This window comes from Magallana gigas, chromosome 6, assembly GCF_963853765.1.
Source record: "Magallana gigas chromosome 6, xbMagGiga1.1, whole genome shotgun sequence".
NCBI lineage: Eukaryota > Metazoa > Mollusca > Bivalvia > Ostreida > Ostreidae > Magallana > Magallana gigas.
Window position 1 is genome coordinate 37,347,912 of NC_088858.1, and position 19,943 is coordinate 37,367,854.

Sequence of the window (19,943 nt, forward strand, 5' to 3'; positions counted from 1 at the left end):
CATAATATTATATAGTTGTACGAGTTATAAAGAAAAGAACACCATGGGGGGGGGGGGGGGAAAGAACTCAACAAACAACATATTCTTTAAACTGTGCGAAGATGTAAGAAAAATGGGATCCGTATAGTGGCTGTTGTGAGGAAATATACTCAACGACATGACGTTGTCATTGGCAAAAAGGGCGTCTTTTGGAGCACTCTCTATAAATTTTTTGCGTTTGTAATAAACAGCGTCTACTTTGTCAAAAACTTATGTTTCCGAAATTTGTGGAATAAAAATTTACTTCCAATACATTTATAAAAATCCATTCGTTTTTTAGTTAAATAATTTTAATCAAAGGTTATTCAAAGAGTAAATGGTATCAGCTATTCTGAGATACTCTGTACCTTTGTCACTCAATATGTTTATTTCTCCAGTAAATTTGGTATGTCTTCAAAAAGGTCAAACGTTCTGAATTGAAATGTTGAAGTGATAGAAAACGATAATTTTCATTTCTGTTCCATTAGACTTTTTTATTTGACATTTCATATCTATAAGTGGATGTTATGTATCATATAAAAAAGAAAACAATCGCCATGGATGACATCATAAATGCGGTGTCCCATATATACTTTGCAATAAACATTTAAACAACATTCACAGATGCTATGTGTTCATTCTATATCACACAAATTATGGATGAATAAAATACAGAAGTAGCAGATAACTTATTAAGAATCCGGTGCATGCAGAACAAAATGGAGGGGTGTTGCGTTATTAAAGCAGTATTCTACTTTTGGACACAGAAACAAGGTTAGGTACACAAAATCAATATTCTACGATCGCCAAAACCTAAATCATAAAAAAAAAACATGGTGGGGTTTTTTTTACATAAAAAATTGAGGCTAACAATGGTGTTGTGTAAATTCTTTTATCTTTATAAAGTGAATGGGAAGCAAGGTAGGATAAGGGTGGGTGGAGGTTAAGTCATACATACATACAAAACTTCAGAACAGAAGTGGTAAGAGTGATTAAAAATCTGACGCGACAGCATCCAGAATTATAATAATAAAACCTCTAATTATATAGATATGTAACAAACTACAGAAAAACAGGTTCTGTATGACACTCTGTAAAGGTCTCTCTCTATAACAAAACAGTTATATAATATATACATACAACGTGATGTAAAATGTATGGGTCAACTATCGTAGTTATCTCTGATGCACTATTTAGTGTGTTAAAACAGACAGACAGACATCCACATCAAACAAACGTGTGTATATAACAATAAACATGAAAATATATCACCTACATTCAACAAGGAACTCGACACAGCATGGCAATGACTTGTAATATCACCTGAAACATGGGATGGAGAGATGGAGTGAAGACACATTATAGGGGAGGGGCCACAGAGGGGGGTAGGGGGGGACAAGAAGGAAAGTTGTGGGGTGGGGACGGGCAGTGGGTCCTGATTCACACAGAAAGGAAACAAAGTTAAAGATTTAATTTTTAAAAATTTAGGATTATTGCATGTTTTTACCTGTTTTCTTTAATAAAATGCAGGTTCCTATTTATAGCTCAGAACAAAAGTTATCTTTTTTTATACAAAACCATCCAAAATGTACTGGAAATTTTTTTTCAATTTTTGAAAGTTTTCCAATGATCAAATTTCATACTTTGTGTATTATTGCTTAATCTTGGCTCTGTGTATTATTGCAAGAACAAGTTTAAGTTTTATTACAAAGAAATTGAAACTCATAAAATGGGAATAGATGAAAGACAGTGATCAAGTTTTAAATGCAAATCAAGAAAATATAACTTTCCGTCTACAAATACCACTGTCACAGAAAAAAATTAAGGCTCACTCAATACTGGTATTAAGATTCAAAAAAAAAGAAGGCAAGCAAGGTAGAAAAATGAGGTATTCATTAACTTATATACAAATAAACACACAATACACACTGGCTATGTACATCATTACATACATAGCTCAAAATATTAATTAATGCCTTCAAATATTGACAAACAGGTTGTATGAATATATCTGGTTTTTTGAACTTCACAGAAGTGCAATCTCTCACCCCAAATTTTCAACATGAAAAATACATGTATGCCACAAACAGTGCAGGTTCATATTGTATTTCACTTGTCAAAACTACATTCACCAGAGATAAAAGAAAAAAAAACACCTTTTTGATAAAAGCAACTTTAGAAGTTGTCATAACATGTCCTCTTGATGATCTACATCTCATGTATTATGAAATTAGCAGTTGTTAAATAACAAAATAAAATCAAAATATGGAAGTAGTCTGGAAATGTAATAAAAGATTGACATAGGAAAGGTTTCTGTTATAAAAAAAAATCTAAGAATCATTTGGTCACAGTGCTAAATAAAAAATTATTGCACTTTTAGCAAAAATATCTTTAACAACCCTTGGGAGAATTTTGTCTTTCAAATTTACTGAGCAATCTGAGTATTGGAACATTGCTCGAGATTGGGGAAGCACAAAGAGGTTTTTAGACCAACCAAGTTATTTCAGATACACTGTATTAAAAAGAATGATTTTGGAATTTTCATTTGATACCTTTGCCTCCATTATCTTTAAGTACAATGCAATACAATTTTCCATAGCAGACTAGAATTGATGTAAAACTGGCCAAAATCTGGTGGCATACAAATACTTTAAATTTACTGTATAGTGAAGTGTGCGTTATTGATCACATCGTCTTTAAAACACTGTTTTCATAATATTTATAGATAAACAAGATAAATCTCTGTAAAAATGACCTTTCACATAATTTCCATGGAGTGATAAAGTAAATTTACCATAATTTTTCTTTTACGTTGAAATGTTAAAAAAAATATCAATGGAGAAAATGATACTTAAACATACAGCTAAAAACATCTTTATCATAAGTTGAGTGGTTATTATATTAAAAAATATGGAAACATTTCAATGATACAGGAGATTAACTCTTGAGATTCACAACCCGTGTGCAAAGTCTATTCAATTCAAAACTGCCTATACTTTTCTTTACAAAAAAATAAAAAGTGTCCGTTTTTCATGCTTATAGAATTTAAAAGAATATTTTTCTAGCCCACAAACACTGAAAATAGAAACTTCTTAAACTTGACAACAAGCCTAATATGCAATTCTTTTCAGTTAATCCTCTACTTTACAAAAAACGGTTTTTACAAAACTCTCGATTTCTTTGGTCACAGTTGAGTCATAAATAAATAACAAATAATTGCCAGGTGTAGCATATGCAAAGCACACACTCTAGCAGGAACAACACAATAAAAAATTTTTTACGGAAGTGAACTTTGGCCTCATTCTGATGAAAACAAAGATCAGCACAAATTTGACACAGATTTAGTTGACCCGCAAGGTGTGCGTTTCCATGGGAGCAGCAGAATCATAAAGCGTGTCCGTATCTTGGGTGGGCTCGCCCTGTAACTGGCAACAGTTATTTAGAGTCCCCGCCCCACAGTCACAGAAAAACCGGTCATGTCGAATGAATTCCACTACATGTCCAGCATGGCAGTTTTTTATACAGTTCACACAAATGGCATTCCTCTCCGTTGTGTTGCAGGTCTGACACCTGAAATAGCAATCAAACTGGATGTTAGTCATTCAAATTAATAAACTAATCAGTTATCAAGCTCTTCAAACACTTAAAGTGCTAAATATGAATGAAAATCAGGGAATTTTCAAAGTTATATGTATGTTGTATATATATAGTCTTAATTGATGCACGTTCATGTTTGTCTTTCAGCTTAAAGAACTACAAATGTTACAAAGCATTAAATTATGGCCTTTGACCTCAATTCTCGCAGTAAAAACAACTCGTATACACAAAATTACACGTGGTAAAATAGGTATCTTACCACCTCCATATTATGAAAGAGTTCAGATTCATAATATTTCTTGTGAAAGCAATCATATTGATTTGAGCATGAACATAAACTTCCCAGACTCTTTCCTTACCTATAGAAATCATGCATGGGGAAGCTGGTGTAGCTGGAGATTTTGTAGAGACACTGGCCTGTGGACACAGCCTTCTGTACCATGTTGTGATTTCCCGTTATTATGTTATCTACAACATTTGGTAATTTTTACTAAATCTGATAAAAGTACACAGTAAATACCAATTTCACAAAATGCTGTGTTTATCACATTCAATTCAAATTGTATAAAAAAATTAATTTTTATGATTGTCAAAATCTGTGGGTTTTTTTACAAAATTTATTTTGGATCCACTGAAAACTTTATTGTAGATATCAAAAATGTTTACCAATATACTAATAAAATTCAATCAAAATCTTTAAAAATCATGTACCTTTTTGTTTGGGATGGACTCCACTTGCTAGGCACAATCCTCCAAACTTGTTATTGAAGATCTTGTTTCCTTCTAACGTTGCTGTAGCGTTGTTTGTAATTTCCACCCCTGCTGCATTACCGTCAAAGATACGATTGCGCCGTAACATGGGATGACTACTTGTACTTATCAAAACACCAGCCTGGGCATTTCTAAATATATCATTTTCTTCTAGGATTCCTGCAATATACAACAAATAGTTGGAAAGATGATTTTGAAAAAACGCAGTTTCAATAAAGCCACTGATTAAAGAAAATCTGTGAGGTTAGCCTGCAAAAGGAATCATACTCAGATTGCTTCTGACATTCAAGTTACAATTATCTACTCAATTCACTAATAGTCATAAATTCTCACAGTCTTACATATTTCTCAATATTGATGAAAGCTTACCCTTCCCCCCACTGAAGATACAGACTCCACCATCCCGACCGTCATGAATCTTGTTTCCACGCAGAAGTGGGTTGCTGTCCGTCTTGATCCAGACACCTGCCATGGCATTGTCGAATATTTCATTCCGTTCAATCATCCCCAACCCACTGTTGTATACCAAAATGCCCCCATTTTGCCCTCCCCAAATTTTGTTTCGTCGGATCAAAGGATTACTGCCAGTTCTGAAAATAGATAATATGAATTTCTTAATTCATTAATCAAAATTACTAATGTTATCATACATTTCATATAAAAGTATTTTTTAAGATTTGAACAAAGAATGGAAACTCTAAGAAGTCAAACCAAAAATTGAATTTTTCCCCTTACCTAATCTGCACTCCCGAGTACAAATGGTTGAAAATATCATTATCTTCTAGAACTCCATGTCCATTGTCATAAAAATAAACTCCAACCTAGAACATGGAAATCAATTGCATAAGTTTAGAAGTGTTCAAATTAAATTTCTCATAATTAAGTACTATTAATCTAACAAAATAAATGTTATTGCAACTTTAGCAAGGGATAAGAAAAGCACCATAAGAGTTAAATATTTTTCTTTCATCTTTGCCTCTAGAGATCAATTGCATTATCCAATGAAGTAAAAAAATGAAGATAATTTGCATTTTCAATTTCTGGATTCTGACCTGTTTGCCGCTGTGGATTCTGTTCTTGCGTAGCACTGGAGTACTTCCTGTTGTGATCCACACCCCTGCTAACGTGTTAGAGTACACCTCATTCTCTTCTATCAAACCTTGACCTTTCTCATGCTGTATATGAGAAACAAACATATAAAAACCCTGATGCATTTGAAAAAGAATGGTTTTTTTTTAAATAACTTTCTTTCTTTGATTTTAACAAATTTATATTTAAAGTGTGACAACTTACAACATAGATTCCTCCATGTTGGCCATGGTGAATTTTATTATGTCGTACAATAGGGTTACTGTTGGTTCGAATCTGAATTCCAGCTAATGCATTTCCTGTAAGAAAAATTTCACAATCATGACACACAAAGAAAATCTCATTTTTAGATATTGCAGAAGTAAGAACAGAACATTTAAAAATTTCCATGGGATATAAATCTGCTGCAATGAACAAACTCATTTAAAAATAATCTGTAAGTTATTGTTTCAAAAACAAAAAGTTTAGAAAGTTGCCATTTGGAACGACTGGTGAGTGAAGACTACAGACTTTGGCCATCTCATGATGAAGTGTGTAAAAGACAATGCTTAAAATCGATCTTTCAACCATATTCTTACCATAAATATTATTATGCTCGATTAGACCTCTCCCTTCACCAAAGATGTACACCCCTCCTTGGTGTCCATTGAAAATTTCATTTTTCCTATTAAAAAAAAATACAAACATGCTTATAACAAGATGAACAATGCATTCCAATATTCCAAATGTTTTCATTTGTTTTGGAATCAAAACAAGACATTTTTAAAAAATAAAGCTATAATAAATTGGCCATATTAGTAAAGTATATACATCTTTCCTTAATCACAACACAATCAATTTTTTGCTTACATTCTATTATTCTTAGAGCATATGTAACAATTTATAAATATTTTTCTTATTATATATGTATATACGTTGTCTTCATCATTATTTCCTATTTTTGTACGATTGACTGATTTTCTTTATGTATTGTAATTTATAACATGAAATCTCCGCAAGGGGGATATAAAGATTGAATGAATGAATTAATACATGAACAACCAAATTAATGTGGAAAATTAGCCATGTTTAATTCATAATTACAAATACCTTATAGTAGGATCACTGTTGGACGTGATCCACACTCCAGCGAAGTTGTTGGAGTGGATTTTGTTCTCTATGAACTGACCCCGCCCATTCTCATGGACATAGACCCCGCCTGTCTGACCGTGGTGGATTTCACAGCGGACCACGGTGGGGTTGGCTCCCGCCTTCACCTCAAACCCTGCTATCCTGTTGTTGTGAATATCATTTTCCTCAAAGTAACCCTGAAATTGAAATAAATAAAAGTTTAAACATTTATGAAAGAATTACATTTTAATTAAGAAAATTACATTTGTAATTTTTCTAAAAGTAACTTGAAATAGATAACAGTTTTAAGGACTTCATTAGAATTACATGAGTATACACCAGAATTGCACTGAAACTACCTTATTTTAAAACAACACCATACATGAAATAAATTTAACTAAAACCCTTGAGTTTAAAGAAACAAAAATTTACAACAAAATGTTAATCTTTATCACTGGTATTTTATTGTATACCCCTATTTTTCGTCTTCTTTCAACACCCTTCAGCTAAATTGAGACAGCAAATCTACTTACCAAACCATTATCAAATGTGAAGATCCCTACATCTCTTCCATGGTGAATGTGGTTCCGCCTCATTATGGGGTTGGAGTGGTTCTTGACCCAGATTCCTGCCAGAGCATTGCCACTGATCTCATTGTCCTCATATTGTCCCTATATTAAAGTCAAAATTTTGATACTTTGTAAAATAATCAGTACCTTACATTCTGCTGAATATACTTTACAACAGAGGGGATGAGGTGTCCACAAACCTGTGCATAATCTGTGACAAATAGGCCAACGTTTTCACAGTCTTTGATCTTGCAGTGTTTGATGATTGGATCGGCTCCTACACCTGACACACAGACTGCAGAACCCACTACAAACAGAGGAACACATAGTCAATTCATAGCAAAAAGCTTCGTGTTTTTCAGTGTCAATAACAAGGTGATACCATGGCCTATGAATCGTATATTTCTGAAGGTGACTTACCGACTGAAGTACTCTTGATCCGGCAATGATCTATGGTTGGAGAGCAATTTTCTGTTACTTCCAAGGCATAATGCTTATGGTGTGTCATAGCCATTGTTAAGTCGGGGGTAAACTGAAAGTAGGAAATGGTCATTGTTACATCACATCTGCTTTTCCTTAATATGCTAGGCAAAAAAATTCCTACTACATTTGGAATTTTGTATTTTTGGCATGAATATTCTGCTTATGAAAATAATTTCTACTCGAGTTATCTTGAACAAAATTCCATCTTGTCCATTCATTTAAAAAAATAGATATCAATAATCATACACATAAAACATACACATGTACCAAAATTTTCACGGATCTTTCTTACACTCGATAGCATAATTATATATATCCATGAGAGTATTCATTTTGAGGTTGTAAGGTTTTCACCTGCAATTGTTTTTCAAAATTACATTAATTATAATGACAATACATGAAGTCCAACCAGCTTAGATTGCAACCTCATGCTATTACAATGTTTTCCCAAAAGTAATCAGGTAAAATGTTTTCATCAGACCATAATTAAGAACAAGAAAAAAAAAATACCAATTGATCTGATCCGATTGCTTGATATTGTAATTGATGATAAAGGCAGGTCGAAATAGAATTTTTAAAAAAACATTTTAGAGATCCGATGAGAAATCCAAAGATAAGTCAATTCAGTGTTCCAGTCAAGAACATTAACTTGATGGATCAATCAGGATTATCTGGATGTGTATCAGCTATCTATTAGACACAGCGACATATTCACAGTCTGAACTGCTTAGACAATGTTTTATAGGTACATTGGGTTCTGCTTAAACTGATAATCAATTTATAAACAAGTAAATTGTTCTAGTGATTGATGATTGGTTGCTTCCATACATGTTTGTTTGTCTATTAAAATCTAGACAGTAGTTATATTTATACATGTTGCTATGGACAACTTATCATCTATAAAATACTGAGATTACTGCATGAAGAGTTATACACTTATCATCTGGCCTGGGAGTATAATTATATCCATTATCTAAATCCATACCAAGCAGTATTATATAATTGTATCATCAGTTACCAGGCAACAGTATACAAAACTAAATCATTATATCAATTTTCAAACATAAAACTTCATGAAAATTGAAATGCTAGCAATAAGTAAATAACCAAGTTAACTGATATTACCAAGGACACATTTCCCTTGATATTCTTTTTTCATGCAGAGATACTAAATGAGTGTCCCAACGTATGAGCAGAAATTTGACATGGTTCTCCAGCACTCTCATTTAATGTTTCCAAATTTTCTTAAAAGTTATTACAGAAGCCACAGATACATATCAAAGGCAAAGCAGCTGCAATCAACCTTTGACTTTTTTTTTATATAAAACAACATATATCCAAAACAGATACCTTTAACGTAACATATCCTAAATAGGCCTCCTTTGCTCCTTCCACGAATGTAATGGTGGATTCTGTCCCTCTCTCAATAATCACGTTGTCTATCACATTGCCTGGGGCAGCACCTATCATAATCACATTAGTGTCCACAAATAGATACTCTGTTAAGTACATTCCAGAGTGAATAAATATAATGGCATTGTCCATATCCTCTGAATCCACAAAACTATAGGCACGCTCAATGGAGTCATAACACTGGAAACAAAATTTAGCAAATCAAATCAAATTCACTCTTGATTTTGGTCAATATTATTTGACAATCAAAAAGGGTTTCCAGCATTTAATATTTTTCCAACTCATTTTCATGATATAATTTATGTGCATGATTTTAATCCAGGGATATTTTGAAACTTAAATATAATTGCAAAATTCATTAAAACATATAATATATATTTTTTATCTGATTTCTTTGATTGAAAAAAATATCACAAAGGTTGCACATATATTAGAACCATTTTAACAGGAGCTTGGACTTTGGGTGGTTGGTGTCTAACAGCAATGTGATGTAGGCCTGTCTATTTCATTGAAGGCCACTCAGCCATTGCTCTTTGAAATTAACAAGATTTGTCTGGCTTTTGAGCTAAGACTACGCAATTGGTGTATATTTCACTTGAAACCAGCATCATTTTTAACTTGTCTTGATGCAACAAATAGATAATTACGTCCAAGGCCTTGTTAAAATAGTTTTATCATGGACCAATCAATTATTTTGAAAACTTACTCTTATATCTCTTCCTTTAAGCCTTCTGTCTTGTCTGTAATTGGAGTTGTAAGCATCATCATATCCTTGTCTCACATGAATTCCTTTGTGCTGTAACAAAAAATAAAATATATAAAGTTAACACAAATACCATTAAAATCCTTATGCATTTAAATACACTATGTACAAAACAACTTACAATAATAATATAAACACAAACAGATTTATCTTTAAAATTCTAGTTAGTATACCAATTGCTTGAAGCTCTCTTTCCACTGGTTTTCATATTCATTCTCATCAGGTTGAATGAACTGAAAAACTCTAGCTTCAGGATTCATCAAAGGGTAGTCATATTCAAACACATCTTGGTAGATTTTTTTCCTATAAATAACAGTGTTGATTCGTCATATAACAGATTGAAAATATTTATGACGATATTTTCTTTTTACATGTAGCTCAAAAGCTGTTTCTAAAGTTTAGTTGTCAGAAAGTATATTGTCTAGAGATATTCTGATTTGAAATCTAAATTATTTGAAAAATAAAAGAAGACTGATTTACCATAGTCCAGGATCATCTGCAATGGTCTTGAACCTTTTACAGACACATGCTGCTCTGCATAAGTCATACTCATACAAATAGCTAAAAATCTTAATTAAAACTTCATCTGGTAATTCTTCTTGAAGGTACTGGGCACCAATTGGACTTCCTAATAAAAAGCAAGATATTGTTACCTTAATATGCAGTCAATAATTGCATTTTTAACATTAAATCAACTGAGAAGATATTTGAGTTTGTGGATACCAAGTTAATTCCCAAAAATTTGCATCCTGATGCATATCAAACACTTAGGCCTACTGTACAATATTTAGTGCTGTACACATCATTTATGTAAACTGACGATTTACCTGAATAATTACCACAAACTGTCTCTTAATAAAAATATTTTAACAATATGCAAATATCGCTGGAAGAAATTTTTCTAATTCAAAGTAACAAATAAGATTTTTATCAAGTTCAACTTTGGTTTTTAATAGGCATTGCACCAACCAGTATGTACCTTTGCATGATGAAGATTTAGAAGACAGCTTTCTCCTTCGTTTGGACTGGTTTTCATCATTTGATGAGCCGTAGTCTGTTTGGCGCTTTCTCAAGTAATATCGTGTACTATAACTGCTTTCTCCTTGTTCTTCATCACTACTTCTTGAGCTTGCACTTTCTACAAAAAATAACAATACAATCTATAATGATGCTGTGAATATTATTGACATTATGTGGATTATCATAAATGTTTACATGGTTAAATTGCAAAAACAGATTATTTTTCATACAGTTTTTCAACATTCTCTGTGACTGTATGTTATAAAATACATAAAATATAACACATGAGTAACTGAATATTTTATTATCGGCCCATATAGTCTGTACACATGCATGTGTCGCCATTTATGAAGATCAAGAAAATATACCGCATTTGTCTAGCAAAAAGTTATAATATATTATAATCAATTACTTAAAGAATTAACAAAGATCTTTCGCACTTTAGAACCAATAAACTTCTCTAGGCAACAAAAAATGTAAGGTCTATTATTTTTTGTTGTTTATGCACATTCCACACAATGACCCACTCCACTTACCACTACTGTTTCGATTAGAATCGGTCTGTTTTACGTTTGAACGCTTCCGTAACCTTCTGGTATTACTTCTTGTTGTTCTGCTAGTGTAGCTAGGCATCATGGGGCAATTAAATCTAACTCTTGTCCCCAAAATTACTAACTCGAAAATAAAAACATAATTCACGCAGCCATATTGAATTTTATTCCAGTCTGAATGGCTGTTAATTACATTTATCACGTGATGTCATTGGCCAATCAGACTTTACTTCCGCGATAACGGGATCCAAAACAAGCCAATGTGACTAGACAGGACTTGCATACATTTCTGTCCAATGTCTTTGAAAATGCCGTGCCAGCCAATAGAACATTGTTTATGAAAATGAGTACTTCCACGGGATTTCAGCTTGGTTCTTATGGCTATAGCAAAATAAAAAGGTCCATAACGAAAGAAGACAAACATCTACTCTCAGTTGTAAGCTATACCTGCAGAACCAGCAGTTTTGCTTATAGTAATACGATACATGTATAAAATGTCAATACAGGCTCTAGGAGTTTATGATTGATTGATTGTAATCGTTAACATGGTTATTTACCCTCTAGGTTTTTCATGAGGCAGATGATAGGAACAAAGGTTTTCTGACAAGAGAGGATGTCAAGGTGGCAATAGCTGAATTGTTTGGGTATAAACCCTCAAAGGTATTTACCTTGCTAACTACACTTATGTCAACAATAATAATGATGGCCAGCTTTAGATCAATTGAGCATATGCTATATTTATCACTATCATTTAGCTATTTACACTGTTGGAAAATGTTTTCTTTTATCTTGAATAATTATTTTTATTAATCAGTTTGAACTAATAATTTATTTCAGATCATAATCACATATATGACATTACCTAGATTAAAATATATACTAAAGCCATAAACAGTATTCCAAATTTCTATAAATTTTAGTTGAAAAAAAAAATATTTTTTTGAGATGAAAAATATTAAGCATAGTACACACATTGAAATTAATTTGTTTATTAGTATGAAGTGGACCAGATCATGAACAATTATGGAACCAGGTTCAACAGTGTTATTGGTAAGTACATGTGTATGATAGATTAGCTAGGGTACCAATATTGATATTACTGGACCAGGTACACACATTTGCAAATTAAGATACACATTATTTGATGTAACAGTTATATTGAAAATCAAAATTATACATTTTATTTAGGACTTTCTCTGGAAAATTATATGATCATCATGTCAGATAAATTGGTTGCAGCAGATGAAGATGAAAATACAAGACATACGTTTATGGTATTTGACACAAACTGTAAGTTTGAAATGAATAGAATTTTATCCTATATAATTTTTTTTTTCATTTTTATGCTCCCATTGAAGAATATTAAATTTTTTAAGATTGAAATTTTATACATGGTGACCAATGATCAAGGTGATAGTGTATGAAAAAACAAAAAACAACAACAAAGACTCATGATACTGATGGTTCCTAATTAAACGTGAGGAATTAATTTTCACCTAAAATCATGGGAAGTGGATTTTATTTTGTTTGACAGATGTAAACTTAATGAAACTATGATAAAAGGTTGGCATCCATGACTATATATTCTTGTGATTTGATGCAACACTGTTGAATCGCCGAATTAAGTTGCGTAAAATAAGGAATCTACAGTACTTTTTTGTTATAAATGAAGAGAAAAATAATTTTCTATTGAATGTTTTGAGAATATCACTTGTGAACAGCTAGAGTATTGTTCATGTACATGTTTGGCAATTTCGGAGACTTTTGTGGCTTAGTGGTTGTAGAATCAAAAATGATATACGCCCATATAAAAGAATGAAGTTTTCTTAAGGTTTAGCTTTTGATACGGCAAAAACAATGTTTCTTTTTCTCTGTGTTTGTTTAACATTTGTCAAATATTATTCACACCAACTATGTTTGAAAATTTTGCTTTTGCATTAAATCAACTATTACAAAGCAGTAAATTTAAATCAAATTATGTACAACACAGCACTGTAGGTTCCTTATGAACACAAGTAATTAATATCCACGTTAAGTTGCATTAAGCTTTACCTTCAGAGATTTAAAAATCTCGCTTTTATTTTTCAGACAATTTTGAACAATATGAAATTAAAAACAAAAAATTAGAACTCGCGATTCTTTATTCCAAACAGCAGAATCGGGGAATTAAGTACTCATGTAAAATAAGGAATATTAGTACATGTATTTAAAATTCAGCATTGTGTTTTGATTGAACCAGGAAGCACTGGCACCATCTTACTTGCCCATTTTTTGCATGTAATGATTCAAGAGTAGAAATTAATGTGAATATTCTCTTTCTATATAGGTAGAGGATTTTTATCTGTTAAGGATTTGCAGAGAGCTTTCAGTCAAGTGGCCCCACACATCCCTAACCACACTGTGCAAACCTGTTTCAGGTATGGGGGACTACACTTTTAGATGCAACACCAGCACTTCAAAATGTGAAGGAAAAAAATTACCTTTTATTCAATGTATGAATCATTGGGGGCAGTTATTAGTTTTGAAATATTATTAAATGTCCAGAAAAAATAGCCGTGTATGGAAAAGGAGAAAAGTGGTGAAAAGAAACAAATAAAGTAACAATGATAAATTATGCATTGTGCATGTATTCTTATCATTATATATTAGAGCATGTTTGAGATTTGGTTAGTTGCAGCATTTAAAAAATTGCTCTATTAACATGATTATTTTTTCTTTCCTCTAACTAAGCTATTATTCTTAGTACTCAATAAATGAATTACTCAGATAGCAAATTTTTATTGCTTATTACTGGAAATGCATGCATGGGACCTGCCATTGATATTTACAAGCATTTTCTGTTTGTTTTCAGAGAGTTGGATCGAGATGGTGATGGACGAATAAGTTACAAAGACTTTGATTTTATGATGAAATACGACACAAAATCTCACATATAAATATATATTTACATTTCCAATGTTGTTTTTTTTTTCTGTGATAACACTACAAAGCAATTTCGTAATGTGTTGTTCAATACATTTTATCAATGACTATTTTAAAATATAATTGTACAATTGCTGAAAATTATATAAGTAAAAAGGAATCATTCTTTGAATAGTATGAGGTGATCAAATATGGTCAAGCATGATCAAATCTCTCATATAACCCTTTGGGCTTTATTGGATTTGATCCTCCCCGACCATATTTGAACACCTTATACTACTCAAAGAATGAATCATTAATACTATTAATACTCCTTTAATAAATTCTGATGATAAAAGGGGTGTATATGTAGATACAGATTTATGTAAATGCTATCATAAGTGTCTAGATTTAAATGTTAAATGTAGAAGTTTGCCAATAGGTGAGTTAATAGTAAAGAGACATGTACAACACATAACACTTTTTAATCCAATAATTTATTAAATAAAATATCAATAAATGATAAAAAAAAAAAAATGGAAAAATGAAATCTTGTTAAAATATTTTTGTATGGAATACACATTGCATTTTGTATTAAGCAATAAATGATGAAAAAAAAATCAAAATTCAACAAATCCACTTTCATCATCCTTTCACACTAATACAGCACAAGTCATGTGTAGATCACAGAATTGTTCTGCAAAGCAAGATCAAGATTTCTTCAACTTGCATAACTTTTTTTTCTTGCCTCAGCCAAATAAGAACTTATTACAAGAAAAAGGAAAATCCTGTAAGGATATCATTTTCTTCACTTCATATCCGATTTTTGTCACGCTGCACCATCACAGAACACATCTGGGCCAATGACAGATAAAATATTCCTCCTCATTCATTGATCAATCAGATCCTGTTTAACTTTGTCACGATGAGGACTCTAACAGTCTGATCAAACGCTGAACACACACAGAGTCCCTCTTTGTCTGGACTCCAGTCCAAGGCGTTGATGGGCTGGGTGGACAGCGTGACATTCTGTAACAGACTGAGGGTGCCTGCCACCCCCATATCCTGTTTGTCTTCATCCTGTTTCACTCTCTGTGTGGGGTAATTGCTGCAATGATATGCACAATTACCGGTATACTAGTATATGTACTTATATATGTACATATGCTATTTTGCAAAATGGAGTCTTTTAAGAAAAGCATTGCATATATGTATAAGCTTTCAAAGGACTGTCAAATACAGCTCTTTTTCCTTAAAATCAAAAGTAGATAATAATAATTAATTAATAATTTAATGTAAGAAAAAGATTTTTTGGAACTTCTCTACTCTTGTTACTTATTTTCTTTCAAACATGAATTTATAAAAAAAAAATGTTTGAAAAAATTTTCAATGTTCAAATAATTACTCATTACAAGCGGGCTTAATTTATGTTACCAGTTTAGTAGTTTATCAGAGTTGTCTCCTTGTAACGCATTTCATATTACTAGAATACAGTAGAACTTACTACTTCCACAGATACAATGAGCCATTTCCTCCCAAAGTCATGAAAACATCCCTGTTTTGGGGTAGATGTCGGGCTCCCCAAACTGTGGTTGATTTGTGTGCCTTAGGTAGAAAATAGGAAAAATCATATTTATTTAATGCATAAAAATGAATTCCAATTTAAAAATACCGGAAGTATTATTCCTATATATAGAAAAAGTAATAAGAGAGAAAGAAAGCCAATGAAGTATTATATAAAATTCATTGGATTTACTTTATTTGAAAAAGAAACATACCTTCTCTGAGACGGATGCAAAACCTTTTGTCGGGTGTTGGGTTCTCATGTCAAAGCAATGGAATTTTGCTTCAAGCGAAGTAGCAACTAACTTGTTCATGCTAATATCTTTTCTGTCAAATTCAAGTCCACACACCTAATTTGAAACAAAAATTCTTTCTTTTAATACAAGTGTGCCTTGCATTGCTTTGTAATAAATGTAGAGCATAAAGATAAACTTTGAAATAAGAAACTCTGAAAGATAGTTAAAAACCAAATACCCCATTCTTGATGTTAGTTTCCCAACGAAGAGACATGTTTCTCAGATCAAACAATTTAATATCACCATTGTCATAGCCAGCCGCTACACATCTGTCATGTTTGTTGTATGCATGGCCTAGAAAAGATTAAAGTTAATTTTGTGAATGATAATTTTATTGTACCAGTTCAGACATAAATATTGATCGACAGACAATAATATCTATCAGTTAATGCAATGCACATGTATAAGGATGATAGGTGAAAAATGTCCTACCAAAAGCAACAGCCCAGCAGTCTCTTTTTGTCTCCCCTTCACCAGGTTCCATTGTTGCAACGGGGTCATTCTTTTGACGAGGGTCCCAAACTTTAACAGCCCCTAAAGAATAAATGTAAACATAATTTAAATTTCCTTAATCTGTGACCCATTTCTACTTCATATCAAGTTACTGTAAATTCCTTATGTTACGCGAGTACTTAATTCCACAATCCCATCATTTTAGATCAAATCGTGGGAATATAAAATCGTGAACACTGAATTTTATCCTTATTCCTATAGTACTTAACTCCTATAAAAAAGGCGAGATTTTAAAATCTGCGAGGGGAGCTTCTCACGATTTAACGCGGATATTAATTCCTCACGTTTAATTAGAAATCTACTGTACAATACTTGGAGTTTCAGTTATAATATTTTTAAAACTTAAAAGATAAATCAAAAGTAAGTTTTTACCATCTCTGCTTCCCGTGACAATTTCTGGGGCACCCTCTCCTATTCCCAGACCTCCTACTCCATCAATAGTGTTGATTATTTCTTTATGCCCATGGACAGAATACACTGGTAGTTCTGGGGTTTCAAGGTTCCTGAGAAGAGTCAAATAAAATCAAAACTGAAATTCATACCTGTTTACCCCTAAAAGTTTACTATTTTGAATCTTTTGGTTAAAGTGATATTTAAGGGAAAATAAATGATACATTTGTAAGTTATGGAAATTGATCATAAAGAATTATTCTTTAAAAAACAGTATAAAATGCTACAGAAATATGTCTTTAGTCATTTTAAATAATACATTGCCTAAAAGGATATAAATTAACTTTAAAGTCTACTTGCTCTTTGGATAATTGATCTCCAAACTAATTCAATTAATTTTTCAAAGTTTCAATTGCTCACAAAGATTTTACTTGCCCAGGACTATTTAAGACTGTTTATACATCAACTGATATACCGGTAACTGTTGGCCTACTTCTACTATCTTTGGCAAATTACCTATCTCTGCTTAATATTCAGATATTGTACACATTTTATTCAAAAGAAAAAAATGGCTGCTTTATTATATACCATATCTGCATTCTGCCATCAAAATCCCCCGTAGCAAGGTATCGTTGCTGTAAACTTGATGCACCAAATGTTCCACATTTAAGGGCCTTTGCCTTTTCAATCTGTAATTATAGAAAGTTGTGCTCTTTATATGTCTATATTATATGAATGTAATTTCGTTCGCCCTTGATGCCATTCGCCCTAGTTTCCGTTCGCCCTTAATTCCATTCGCCCATGGTCCATTCGCCTTATTTTAATACACAGTTAATATAGTTGTATGTTTTTTGTATTCTGATCATTTTAACATTATAAATAGATACTGTAAATTCCTTATATTACGTGAGTACTTAATTCCGCGATCTCGCGGTTTCGGATCAAACTGCGAGAATATAAAATCGCAAACACTGAATTTCCATCCTTATTTCTTACAGTTTTCAACTCTTAGAAAATAATAGCAAGATTTTAAAATCCGCTAAGGGTGCTTCTTGTGATTTTTGCGGATATTAATTCTTCGCGGTTAATAAGGAATCTAGAGTATATAATTATACAAAACAACAGTATTATAGCACCTTTACATAATAATAACAACCAAATGACTGACCTGATAACGTTACAATCATCGGACTTATTGTGAATTACAATTATATATTAAAAATGGTTTACGTTAGTTTGATACAGTTTCATGTTCCATCTACGTATATATCTCATTTAGCAATCAACAGATTGTGTTGTGCTCAGGAAAGTGCTAATCCGCTGCTGATCGACCTACTAATTAATGTCTCAATTTCATTAATTAATTGTTTAAAAACATCAAGCAAATTAATCAATAATAAAAACAGCAAAACAGTTATCTGTAATTTTTGGCATTAAAATCGAACAATTAGACTAACTATGTCTTTTTGCTGGAATAAATATGATAAAAACGTAAAATATGATTTATCATTTAGAAAGTTAAAAAAAGTTTACAAAATAAAGATTGTTATCTTTAAGAGACATTACAACTGAAAACACATGTGTTAATAACTTCAGATTTACCAATTGTATCGTTAGGAAATAGGAAATAACATTCATTAATTGTAACAGTTGAATTAGATAAAAATCCCTTTCACGTACCTAATTAATGTAATTATGAGCTTCCTAAAATTTAAGAGTCGTACAAACCTGAATGATCTCATATCTTTTATTTGTACCACATGGATTTTGATTGACAGAGTGATGGTTTACCAATGTTGGTTCATTTTAAAATGAACAGACATAAATATGTCAAATAACCCCTAAAGGGGCCTCACTTACAAAAAAGAATTTAGGATGTAGTCAACTCCTATGATAAGCATGCAAAATACATGCTTACAAAATCATAACTGAGGTGTTTTTTTTAACTTCAAACAATGATTACTTTGGAGAAGTATAAAAGACATAATTCTACCAACAAACATGGCCAGGAGAATCTTTGCAAGCCCTGCATGTGGTTTTTTTCAGTTAATATGCATGCGTAATAAAACAGAGGCTGAACCCCGTAACACGTGGCGAGTATATATGTATAGGTTATACCTAATTACAAATGTATAGTAATTTTATAAATGAAATAATTAGATCTATTTCACTGAGAAATTTGTAATTTTCTGAAATTTTATACATTTATGAGTAGCACAAAAATACCGAACCCGATCGGAATATTTTTTCAAAACTTTTTATAATAACATGCGCAGTACTGTCTCCTTAAAACGATGTGGTTTATTATCGAGGTTTAGGTAGAGTGAACAAGGTTTAGGAGAACCAAAATTAGAGGGAATGATAATTAGAGTAAACACACTCTGGGCAAACGGACTCAGGCAAACAGGTAGATAGGGTAAACAAACCTGATAACCTTTAATATACAATATTGCCTATTGATTTGTTATATTCATAAATGTCACACAGCAAACAATCAGTCATTCAGTCATCAAATTCCTTAGACATCAATATTTTTATTACCTTATGATGCGAATTTTATGTTAACAAGAGTGAACATTCATTATTTTACCTCTTTCACACAATTTATCTGCCCATGTGACAATTCATATATTTGTATTGCACCGGTTCCCCTGGCATGGCTTCCCAATACTACAAACTTTGCACTACACGGTATCCATTTCGTATCAAACAAAGTATAATCCAAAGATTTCTCAATGTGGGCAATAATTTGTGGCTTATCCATTTCTCTTCAGGGTAATGTGGTACATCAATCAACCTAACAACGTGAATAAACAAGTATAAGGACTATTCTGGAATACAACCGGAAGTTGAGACTTTTCCTAACTTTTTAAGAGAAAAGAGTCAGTGAATGACA

General features: G+C 32.1%; 3 protein-coding genes across 4 annotated transcripts; 1 reads left to right on the plus strand and 2 right to left on the minus strand.

Moving 5' to 3' along the window:
• Positions 1–485: 485 nt before the first annotated feature.
• Positions 486–11,581, minus strand: LOC105322880 (F-box only protein 11). The gene is made up of 18 exons (XM_011421780.4): positions 11,370–11,581; positions 10,793–10,951; positions 10,294–10,441; positions 9,987–10,116; positions 9,757–9,846; positions 8,988–9,230; positions 7,575–7,686; positions 7,355–7,461; positions 7,119–7,256; positions 6,565–6,782; positions 6,054–6,139; positions 5,680–5,774; positions 5,439–5,561; positions 5,122–5,207; positions 4,756–4,976; positions 4,327–4,545; positions 3,975–4,083; positions 486–3,588 (listed from the first exon to the last, which is right to left on the minus strand). Exons 1-18 carry the CDS (start codon positions 11,467–11,469, stop codon positions 3,360–3,362), a joined length of 2,613 nt encoding a protein of 870 aa, XP_011420082.2. The 5' UTR covers positions 11,470–11,581; the 3' UTR covers positions 486–3,359.
• Positions 11,582–11,606: 25 nt separating this feature from the next.
• LOC105322881 (EF-hand calcium-binding domain-containing protein 11) lies at positions 11,607–14,340 on the plus strand. Of its 2 annotated transcripts, XM_011421783.4 has the most exons (6): positions 11,607–11,820; positions 11,949–12,044; positions 12,380–12,434; positions 12,573–12,674; positions 13,711–13,801; positions 14,236–14,340. In XM_011421783.4, exons 1-6 carry the CDS (start codon positions 11,722–11,724, stop codon positions 14,318–14,320), a joined length of 528 nt encoding a protein of 175 aa, XP_011420085.3. In that variant the 5' UTR covers positions 11,607–11,721; the 3' UTR covers positions 14,321–14,340. The 2 variants fall into 2 exon arrangements, with proteins under 2 accessions (XP_011420085.3, XP_034325037.2); XM_034469146.2 differs by lacking the exon at positions 12,573–12,674.
• Positions 14,341–14,765: 425 nt separating this feature from the next.
• LOC105320855 (dynein axonemal assembly factor 10) lies at positions 14,766–19,940 on the minus strand. Its single transcript, XM_034469145.2, has 8 exons — positions 19,638–19,940; positions 17,636–17,736; positions 17,030–17,160; positions 16,577–16,678; positions 16,323–16,438; positions 16,064–16,198; positions 15,790–15,890; positions 14,766–15,393 (listed from the first exon to the last, which is right to left on the minus strand). The coding sequence occupies exons 1-8, from the start codon at positions 19,809–19,811 to the stop codon at positions 15,186–15,188; spliced, it is 1,068 nt and encodes a 355-aa protein (XP_034325036.2). The 5' UTR covers positions 19,812–19,940; the 3' UTR covers positions 14,766–15,185.
• Positions 19,941–19,943: the final 3 nt, after the last annotated feature.